General features: G+C 46.5%; 1 protein-coding gene across 2 annotated transcripts; it reads left to right on the top strand.

Moving 5' to 3' along the window:
• Positions 1-4,231: 4,231 nt before the first annotated feature.
• arf2b (ADP-ribosylation factor 2b) lies at positions 4,232-10,007 on the top strand. 2 transcript variants are annotated; one of them, XM_056296593.1, is made up of 5 exons: positions 4,232-4,316; positions 5,463-5,623; positions 6,242-6,352; positions 7,703-7,827; positions 8,076-10,007. In XM_056296593.1, exons 2-5 carry the CDS (start codon positions 5,476-5,478, stop codon positions 8,235-8,237), a joined length of 546 nt encoding a protein of 181 aa, XP_056152568.1. In that variant the 5' UTR covers positions 4,232-4,316; positions 5,463-5,475; the 3' UTR covers positions 8,238-10,007. The 2 variants fall into 2 exon arrangements, with proteins under 2 accessions (XP_056152568.1, XP_056152567.1); XM_056296592.1 differs by having other exon boundaries at positions 4,238-4,316; positions 5,466-5,623.
• Positions 10,008-11,001: the final 994 nt, after the last annotated feature.

Below are 11,001 nucleotides of genomic sequence, written 5' to 3'. Positions count from 1 at the left end.
GGACACCATCTCCGGCCGGCGGTTGCTAGTTGATTCGGGCGCGCAGCGGAACATCCTGCCTGCGACACCAGTTGACGCGATGGTCGGCGGATTCGGCCCCCCTATGGATGCTGCTAACGGCACCCCCGTACGCACCTATGGCACGAGGTATGTGGAGGTGGCTTTTGGAGGTCGGCGGTTCGGCTGGGACTTTGTAATGGCGAAGGTGTCCATTCCGCCACTTGATTGATATCGTCTCCTTCTGCTCCTACCAATGTACACTGGGGGAGGAGGGTCCCATCAGCTTGTCCAATATGCTTGCCACCGGGGATGAATTTTAGCGTCTGCTCGCTGAGTTTCCGGACCTCACAACGCCCATCTTCTCATCAGCAGTCACCAAGCGTGGAGTGGAACACTACATCACCCCCACGGGCGCCCCGGTCTACGCCCATGCACGGCGCCTCGACCAAGCCAAGCTCGCCATCGCCAAGGAGGAGTTTGCCAACATGGAGCGCCTCGGCATCGTGCGCCGCTCCGACAGTCCATGGGCCTCCCCCCTGCATATGTTCACGAGGGCTAACGGTGGCTGGCGCCCATGTGGTGATTACCGCCGCCTCAACAACGCCACGACGCCAGACCGCTACCCCGTCCCGCACATCCAGGACTTCTCCGTGCACCCTGGCGGGGGCGGACATCTTCTCCAAGGTGGACCTCGTGCGCGGATACCACCAGGTGCCAGTCCGCCCGCAGGATGTGCCGAAGACAGCAGTAATCACGCCGTTCGGCCTGTTCGAGTTCCTGAGGATGCCGTGTGGGGTCAAGGGGGCTGCACAGACCTTTCAGCGGCTCATGGACTCTGTGCTGCGAGATATGCCGTTCCTGTTTGTTTACCTGGACGACATTCTCGTGGCCAGTACGTCATCAGCGGAGCACCTGGTCCACCTCCGGCAGCTGTTCGAACGGCTCAGCCAGCATTGGCTCATCGTCAACCCGGCAAAGTGCCAGTTGGGCCTGCCAGCCATTGATTTCCTCGGGCACCGGGTTACAAAGGACGGAGCAACCCCCCTCCCTGACAAGGTGGACGCCAGGTTCCAACGCCCGAACACGGTGAAGTCCCTGCAGGAGATCCTGGGCATGGTGAACTTTTACAACCGGTTCATTCCCCGGGCGGCTCATCTCATGCGTCCTCTGTATGAGGCTCTGAAGGATAAGGACCCCAAGGGCCCAGTGGACTGGTCGGAAGAGAGAAACCGGGCATTTGAGGACGTTAAGGCTGCGCTGGTTGACGCCGCCTTGTTGGCGCACCCATCACCAACTGCCCCAGTAGCACTCACCACGGATGCCTCAGATTACGCCGTGGGGGCAGTGTATGGGCAGTGGGTGGGCGGAACCTGGCAGCCGCTTGCTTTTTTCAGCCGCCAGCTGCGCAGCAGTGAGAGGAAATACAGTACCTTCGACCAGGAGCTTCTTGGCCTGTTTCTCGCCATCTGCCAGTCCCGGTTCCTGCTGGAAGGCCGCCGGTTCTCTGTGTTTGTGGACCACAAGTCGCTGACATTCGCCATGGCCAACGCCACAGAGACGTGATCTGGGCGCCAGCAGCGTCAGCTCTCTTACATCTCAGAGTTCACCACTGACATCCGGCACGTTACCGACAAGGACAACTTCGCTGCCGGCTGCCTCTCCCGGGCGATGTTGGGGGCCGTCCACTTGGGACGCAACTACGCAGCCATGGCTGCAGACCAGGCTGCTGACACAGAAGTGCAGGCCTACCGGACTGCTGACACCGGGCTGCAGTTGAAGGATGTGGTGTTCGACAACGCCGGGGCCACACTTCTCTGTGACACGGGTCAGCCCCGGCCCATGGTGCCCACGGACTGGTGGCGACGGGTTTTCGACGCCATCCATGGCCTTTCACACCCAGGCGTGAAGGCGTCAACGAAGTTGGTGGGGGCCAAGTTCGTGTGGCATGGCCTCAGAAAGGACGTCAAGGACTGGGCAGGCACCTGCGTGGCGTGTCAATGCTCCAAGGTTCACTGCCACACCAAGGCACCCCTGGTGCTCTTCCCAGTGCCTGGGAGGCGTTTCGACCTTGTCAATGTGGACCTAGGAGGACCCCTTCCCTCCTCCCGTGGTTTCACTCATCTGCTTATCATGGTGGACAGGACTACTAGCTGGCCAGAGGCTATTCCGTTGTCGACCACCACGTCTGCTGAGGTGTCCCGGGCGTTCATCGGGTCCTGGGTAGCCCAGTTTGGCACGCCATCTGACCTCACTTCTGACCGGGGCCTGCAGTTCACATCCGAGCTCTGGACTGCAGCCGTTGAAAGCCTAGGGGTGATGCTGCACCGCACCACGGCGTACAACCCGCAGGGCAACGGTTTATGTGAGCAGTTTCATCGTTCTATGAAGGCCCCTCTTCAGGCCAGCCTCACAGACAGTAGCTGGGTCGACCGGCTCCCTTGGGTCATGCTTGGCCTGCGGACCGCCCCTAAGGAAGACCTCCAGTCCTCGTCAGCCGAGCTAGTTTACGGCCAGCCACTGCGGGTCCCGGGGAAATTTCTCACAGATGGCGCAGCACCCTGGTCTGCTGGCCGCCAACGGGCTGTGTTCCAGGATGCTGCCGGCGTTTTCACTCCAGTCCCAACTTCGCGGCACGGTCTCCCTCAGTCTTACATCCCCAACGACCTGCAGTCGGCCAGGTACATCTTCATCCGGCATGACGCCCACCCTGCCCCCCTGCGGCCCCCCTACGATGGCCCCCTCCGTGTCCTGGCGGCGGGGTCTAAGAACTTTGTTGTGGATGTCGGTGGTAAGCAGGAGTGGGTTTCGGTGGACCGCCTCAAGCCCGCTCACCTGGACTTGGAAAGGCCGGTTCAACTGGCCCAGCCCCCTCGACGTGGACGCCCCCCTGCCCCTACACCCGCCAAGAGGAGCCGTTTTGGCCGCATTATTCGTCCCCCGCCACGTTGATTTTTTTTCTTCTTTTTGTCATGGTGAATTCTGGGGGGGGGGGGGGCGTGTGTAGTGACCTACTTGCAGGTTACGTATTCACCATGTGGGCCAGAGACGGTCCCTTTAAGACAGTGGGCGGGGGATAGCAAGGGGTATTGTGGGTAGACACGAGGCTGAGGTTTGGAGTATAATGAACTGTGGACTTTGTCGGAGGAAATAAACGACCCCACGGCTGTGTGGTCAAAAGGAGAAGTGGTCCCGTCTCCTTTCTTTCATCCTCCACAATACAAGCAATCTAATGTGGTATCCTATTACAGCCTATGTACTGAATATTTATGTGGAAACCTGACTTTATTGTTATGGGGGGGGGGATTGGGAGCGAGCATATATGTTCAAGTTAGTCAAACTGTCACCTCCCATTGTAGATTCGTCATTGCATTCATCTCACAGTCGGGGCTCAATTACAAATTCCAGCATCTTTGAGCCATGACACTCCCACAAACATCTACTTTCACCAATTAGATCGATCCTTACCTACAATATAACGCAATGCCTTTGACCCACACTATCACAAGATAATTTTCAAAAGCATTATCATTACAACCAATACATTGGTGGACTGGCCAACACTGCTAGTTTGAAATGCTGTTTACCTCAACATACAATCAATGGCAAAATACATGTCTGACTCCTGTAGGCTGAAACACCCTTCAAATACTGCCATGTCCCCAAGGACTTCAGAAACTCGTGCCAAGCAATCAAAACGAAAGCTGAAATGATTCTTATACATTTCTGCATTAATAAAAACACTTAGCAGCAGACACTCCAGTTTATCAGCAAAATCAATTACATCTGCAACCGTGAAAAGTTCAACAACCCAAGCACTCTATCTTGGCCATTCCATTGAGCGAGAAAAAAATCCACAAAACGGCCATTTTGGTAGGAAGATCACTGTACACAAGTAGTAGGTCAATGAAATAGGTGTCTCCAACGACCACCACAGCTGGCTGAGTTAGTGGCAGTAAGCCAATTTCAAGGACAACGTGCATTGCCAAACAATGACATTTCCTTGCGAGGGTTATTAATCAACTAAGCGCCGCCGAACTGAAGTTATCCTGTCTGATGATATTTTGAATACTGGCTGTCTGAAACTTAAATAAACTTGTGTGCGGTTCACTTCCTCGACTTCGTGTCCAGAATCCATCGAACGCTTGATAGGACAATGGGACGGAAAAGGCGGGCTATTGTTACACTATGTCCGATGTGATTGGCCAAGATTTCATACTGGGAAGTGCTCGTACGCCGGTGTCTCCCCGGTTGCGCAAAACGCCATTTTGGAGTGACGGTAGAAGAGAACGGAACGATCGAGAAGCCGTCTATCTAAGGTAATAATCTGTGTTAATGTTATGGTTTGCTGAGCAGCAAATGCTTCGTGAGTGGACCTGACGATAACTCCGCCAAACGGTTTAATTCTTCGTTGTATGGTATTCAAATGACGTCACCATTTCCTCTTTGCACTGACGCGGCATTCGGCTAACGTTACGCTAGCGAGCTAACGCTAACATGCTAGGTTACCGCTAGCCAGTACAGGGACACTAGTGGACAGCTCAAACGCTTTCGATTCGGATATTAGAAATTACTCAGCGCAGATCTCACTTACCACACTACTTCGTGCGTCACAGTCGATCGAAATTACCCATTTTGTATTCAATCTGGGGAGCTGTGTAGTTGGCCAATGTTGACGAGTTTGTATCGTTTGCTATTAGCAAACTAACGCAAGGTGGATACGTAAGCTAGCGACTGATGAGGTGGTCCTGCGAAGCATCCGCCCTTACTAATGCTAAGCTGCTTTGAGCTGGGATACCCTACCAAACGTGTACTAAACCTGATTTCATTTCCTCATTGTTAAAGATAACAATCAGTTCCCACTCACGCTTTGATACAAACATTCTAATTTGTCTATGCTAATTTAAGTGTTGAAGTGTTTGTAAGCTGAAGTCGGCCGTTTATAATAAGGTCGAGCTGTCGTTAGCTAGCTTGCGTCGTGTGACAGTTTTCACATCAGCTTCGGCGAGTCTTGTTCAAAAGAGGCTCTCCGTCGCTGCGGGCGTTTAGTTAACCTAGCTGTTATGTTCATAGTGCAGCTAGCTTGCTAAATCATCTTAAGACGCTTAATTTCAAGCTAGATTGTTGAATTAGTCAAGGGTATTAGCTAGCGCTCACCTTGTAGATTGGCTGTCAACAGCATATTTTACCAATAAACACTTCACTGTTATCTTACTGTATCTTATCTGTCTGGCTAAATGTTGTTCTTTGGTCAACCACAGCCGGCGATATTATGAATTCCTGTGTTGTGATGAGTAGAAAGACCAACGTAATGGTAGTTTTCTCTATTGCCATTGTTTACATGTCAGCTGTATGGTTAATAATTAGCTGCAACTTAAACCTAAAGTGCATCGATGTGAACCAATCTCATTAGATTAAAATCATATGTTGTTCTCTCCCCACCTTATCTCTCAATTTTCCTCAAGTAGATTTGTCGCCATGGGGAATGTATTTGCAAGCTTATTCAAGGGCCTATTTGGCAAGAAAGAGATGAGGATTCTTATGGTAGGGCTTGATGCTGCTGGCAAAACGACCATCCTGTACAAACTCAAACTTGGAGAGATAGTCACCACCATTCCCACCATTGGTAAGAATATCTTTTTATCTGTTTTGGTAACTTCTTTTTGCTGTGATCATTTACTGTTGAAATTGTTAGTTTCTTGTAACTGTATTTTTTTCCGATCATTTCTATTTGGCTCTAGTTGCGGGATACAGCTTTACAATTAAATTGAATGTACCCTCAGCTTTAGCCTTGGCCGATAGCTTTAGCTGACCTCAGTTTAATTTTATTTATTGTAGGCCATTTGGTAATGGAATCTTCCTCATCTAGTGCCGCAAGGTCCTGCCAAATAAACTTGGCAGGATTGTGGTTTTGGTACCTAAAATGTTAAGTGCATGAAGAAAGAAAGATACTTTATTTGTCATTGTAAGCAAGCATACAATGAAATTCATTCTCTAGATTTAACTCATCCTATGGTATAGGAGCAATGGGCAGCTGCAGTGCAGCGCCCGGGGACCAACACCAGTTCTTCATTCCATTGGCTTGGTCAGGGGTACAGAAAGGATTATTAATGTTAACATACATGTTGTTTGATGGGGTTTTGTGCTTATGTGTGTAAATGGAGTGTCAGCCTCCTTTCAAACTGATATTGTACATACTTATTTGTCTCAAGTAATTTACCTATGTTTCTTTCATTTTGTCCAGGTTTCAATGTTGAAACAGTAGAATACAAGAATATCAGCTTCACAGTGTGGGATGTGGGTGGTCAGGACAAAATCAGGCCGCTGTGGCGCCACTACTTCCAGAACACTCAAGGTGAGCAGCTCTTGACTCAGCTCATGGAGGCGTGCGCAAGCATCATTACCCATAGGTGGCCTCATTGGTACATACAAGATAATCTGTATACTAGTGAGCCAGTGGCTCATTCATCATTGAGTGTTCAGTGGTTTTTGTGAGAAAACACCCTATTATTCCTACAAAATTATAATTTAAGGTTGGCAAGTGTTTCGCTTTCATAGGCATAATCTTAATGTAAATTCTCTGCAAGGTATGAAGTTTTTTTTTTTTGTTTTTTTTTTTTTTTTGACAAATAACTGCTTTGTGCTTTCCAGTCACTAGTCATAAACACGGATAGTCTAGACTTGCCCCCCCTGGTTTATCTCATGTGAACATCTTGCAGTGTCAGTCAACACCAGCAACATGCCATTTACACAGCAGTCACTACACAAAAATAGAATTAAAGTTCACAGCCCCTTTGCAAATATGTTTTACTAATCAGTGTTATTTCTCACTTTACCCGTGTTTTAATGTGTATACACTTAAGAGGAGAATTATTACAAAACATTTTGGACTTCCCTAATTGTTTTCTCTGTGGGAACCTTTCCTCAGCTGTGGCAATACTAACTTGTTTTCACATTTAGGAGCCACAGAGATGGCATTTCAGCTGACATGATCACATATCACTAAATGTATACTAAAATAAAGTTGAAAGAAAAAATAATAGGCGCCTTTCTGTTAATATGATACAGTTGAACTGTCCGTCATGATGCTATACCACAGCTATTCTATGTGGCCCACACAACATTGTTTTAATTTTGTTTATCGCTGATGCATTATAAAAACGATGACTGTCATCCCTCAAAAATTGCCACATGTTGCTTCGTAATTTGAAGCATCAGACTAATCCTCAAGAGTTTATGCTTGCTAGCTGAGAGCTGACAGCTTAACCATTGACATGCACCAGAGAACTATGGTAGTACATAGAAAATCATGACTGCTGCCTTCTCCCATTTTTTTATTGTTTTTTTTTTCTCTGAGATATTCTTAACAAAAAAAAAAAATTTGGCCAAACAGGAAAGAAACCAAATTTAGGCTGCACTGATCTTTAACTTAAATGTGAGGGTTAGATTTTGGGCTAAATAAGAGACCTTTATTAAATAGTAGCAAACATAATTAATGAAACAGTATGAGCCAAGTTACAGCTTTTGATCAGGGATTCTTGTGGACTTTCTAACCACAACAAAAGCTGAAAAAGGTTAAGTTGTTTAAAGTTGTTATATAGCCATATTGTTTAATTATTCTACTAAAGGTTTACAGTTCAAATTGAACGATTTAAATCAACTCCCATTCCCAAGTAAATCGTATACCCATGCCTGTCCTATGCAGGGCTTATTTTTGTGGTGGACAGCAATGACAGAGAGAGAGTGAATGAGGCGAGAGAGGAGCTGTCAAGAATGCTTTCTGAGGACGAGCTCAGAGATGCAGTGTTGCTTGTTTTTGCAAACAAACAGGTGAGCTTGCTTTTCAGTTTCTGACAAATTGTAGCTTACAGTTTTTCATAGTTTATCTGTGTAACCAACAAGGGAGAGTTCAGGCTCCCAAGAACATTTTGGTTGCTGTTTACACCGTGCATGAAAAAGCACTCCCTTTCTTATGATTATGAAGGTGTATAAATTTCTGCATTTGTAGCCCATTTGAGATGGATTCCTTGTGGTTTTCAGAAGACCTTGTATGATGACAGACCATATTCTTTTCCCAGGATCTCCCAAATGCTATGAATGCTGCAGAGATCACAGACAAGCTGGGTTTGCATGCCCTTCGCCAGCGCAACTGGTACATCCAGGCCACCTGCGCCACCAGTGGTGATGGCCTGTATGAGGGCCTAGACTGGCTCTCCAACCAACTTAAGAACCAGAAATGATCATTCCACCAGTTTTTTGTTTTTTCTTTTGTTTGTCGATTATTTTTCTGTTTCAACACAGTGGCAGCACCGGATCAAGGCCCCTTTGCTCCCATCTGACCTCATTTCCAACACCACCTTCAAAGAAAACCCTCCGTTACCTACCTTTCCCCCCTCTCTAGTCAGTACTCATGGGGCTCTAGCCTGTGCTGCTTGTGTGTGCGTGCGTGCGTGTGTTTGTGTGTGTGTGTGTGCGTGCGTGCGTGTGTGCATGCGTGTGTGCGTGTGTGTTGTGTATGCGTGTTCATTGAGCGATTTGAGTGGGTGTGGAGGCGTCTCTGTGTTGTTGGCTGGGATTGGGAGTAACCTTGGCGTGCCTTTTACACACCTCCTGTGGAAACAGTGGTCTGGCTCCTCAAGCCCCTTCCCTATCACCCACAAAACAGCCCTGACCCCACTCAGACTACCCCCACTCTCAGTCTTGCACGGCCCCCTCTCCCCACCCTTACTCTACACAGGAAGCATGGTTTTCATAAGGCAAAGAAAGAGCAAGGGTGCAAACTCCCTCCCTCTCTCTGTAGTATATACCTATGTTGTCTTGTTCACCCAATGTAGACAGAATGCTATGATGTTCATTTTAATCCATTTGATTTTGAAACCTTGACCCACCTGTTAAAAAGATTGAATAAAATGCATCGTAACCTGTATCAGGTTGAAGCAAATCAAAAAAAAAGATTGCCACCCATCCTCGATCATTCTTGTCATTTGAAAATCATGCTGTTTTCTTTTATTATATTAAAAAAATGCAGATTATTATTGGCAACGGTTCTCCAACGAACACTACCTTTCCCCTCCAGTTGGTAAAACCACAAAGCACAAGGCAAGCCAACAATCCTTCTGTAAAAGTGAACCAATTAAATTGACTTTAAACTCAAGAATGAGACTCTTAAAATGGATGCCGTTCTGTCCTTTCCCAATTTGTAGTGGCTGAAATATTTAATACACTGAAATAGGATTTTTGTGTGGCGATCTTCAATATATAGTATTTAACAATTTTGACAGCTTCCCCTCAGTTTCAAATTAGGTCACCGATACATTAGTTGGGCATTTTAAAAACATGGTTAAAACTGGTGGCTTGAATTGGGTGACCTCATGCATTCAAAACTTTAAGACATTGTTCATTTAAGAAATGTTACATATGTTTTTTTCTGTATTTACTTTTAGCATTTCTATTTGTATCATGACTGCTGAACCAAATGCATTTGAGCAGTATGACAAATCTTGTGTATGAAAGTAGTGTATCCTTGAGGGCCTAAAACTACAGATGTTTCAAGAGATTTCTGTTGTCTCAAAGTTTTGGCGGTAGTGCATTGGCAAAAAAAATAAAATAAAAAATCCAGCTGACTGATTTCCAGGTTGGGATGAAGGAAAAGCACCAGATATGAAGGTGCTTAAGTGTAAATGCTGAAGGCATATGAAGGAAGCCTGGCTCAAATCTCTGGGTGCTAAGGGGCAAATCATAGCACTGTACGCTTCTGGATGGATTGAGTTACTTCAAGACCAATTAAACAGGTACTCGTAGCAGTATCTCAACCTCTGAGCTCAAAGGACTGATAACAGACCCTAATAATGGGAAGTGGGGGCATGGGTAACTGGTCATGAGTTTAAGCGGGTGTCCTTGGTGTAGAACCATGGGGATTAAGCTGGCGCTTCTGTCAAGAATGATTGTAAATCTGCAAGCCTTCTGTGGGGATTTCATGAAAACATTAATAAACATGATTCGATCCTTCAGTTTGGTGTGGAGAGTGAGATCACTTGAGTTCAGTTTAGGACTAATAAAGGGTAGATAGGGTCATGGCTATATAGACTCATTTCAGTCATCCGGGTAGTAAAATAGCCTTAGTTTTAGGTTTAAAATGGTAAAGCACTGCATTTACAGTGTATGCCTCACATTCACCCGTTCACACACATTCATACACTGATGGTGGAGGCTGCCATGCAAGGCGCCAACCTGCTCACCAGGAGCAGTTATGCGTTCAGTGTCTTGCTCAAGGACACTTCGACATGCTTTCTGGAGGAGCTGGGGATCGAACCAGTGACCTTCCAATTACTAGACGACTCACTATCTCCTGAGCCATGCTGCCCCCCACCCTAAAAGTAAGGTCGAGTTGATAGATTATATCTCTCCTGGATGTTATAGGGCAATTTACAGGTTGAAAGCGTTCATGGTATCCGTGCAGAATAAGTTCAAACTACCATATCATGCAGACAATTGCCATGCTTATAACTAATCCATCTGCTCTTCGGTTTATATACCATTTCATCAGGTATACTATAAGAACAACCAGGCTGTAATCACATCAGATAAGACCATCCAATTTATTATGCGCTGGATACTCTAATTTTGATCTAAAACAATAAAATGTGATTCTTATATTAATGAGATATATCAAATATATACATCATTCCTAATTCTTAACTCTTGGAAGGTGCAGTGTGAAAAGCTATTCAGATGCAAATGCTTATCTCAGATATCAGCTATCAGAAAGTGCTGAGGAACCAGCTGAGTCAGCCAAGTTCCTTGACACTCACCAGCACTGCTATAAGACAGGATAAGAAGACTTTCAGTTCTAAGGTGACCAAACAGGATTATCTCTTCTGTATTCTAAAATGATTATTATGATTAGATAAAGAGGAGGAGGCTATAAGTAATTAAGGCTGGCCAAGAATCCAATATGATCATTTATTGTCTTTCAATTGTATTTTATCTAGAGGAAATAAGGGA

This window comes from Lampris incognitus, chromosome 17, assembly GCF_029633865.1.
Source record: "Lampris incognitus isolate fLamInc1 chromosome 17, fLamInc1.hap2, whole genome shotgun sequence".
In the NCBI taxonomy this organism is placed as follows: domain Eukaryota; kingdom Metazoa; phylum Chordata; class Actinopteri; order Lampriformes; family Lampridae; genus Lampris; species Lampris incognitus.
This window is presented reverse-complemented; position numbering and strand designations above follow the sequence as displayed.

What these genes read in the sequence shown, in the direction of transcription:
- arf2b (XM_056296593.1), top strand. Translation starts at nt 5,476, where the DNA reads ATGGGGAATGTATTTGCAAGCTTATTCAAGGGCCTATTTGGCAAGAAA. An exon ending in CACCACCATTCCCACCATTG is followed by an intron (nt 5,624 to 6,241) that starts GTAAGAATATCT and finishes CATTTTGTCCAG; the next exon opens with GTTTCAATGTTGAAACAGTA. An exon ending in CTACTTCCAGAACACTCAAG is followed by an intron (nt 6,353 to 7,702) that starts GTGAGCAGCTCT and finishes TGTCCTATGCAG; the next exon opens with GGCTTATTTTTGTGGTGGAC.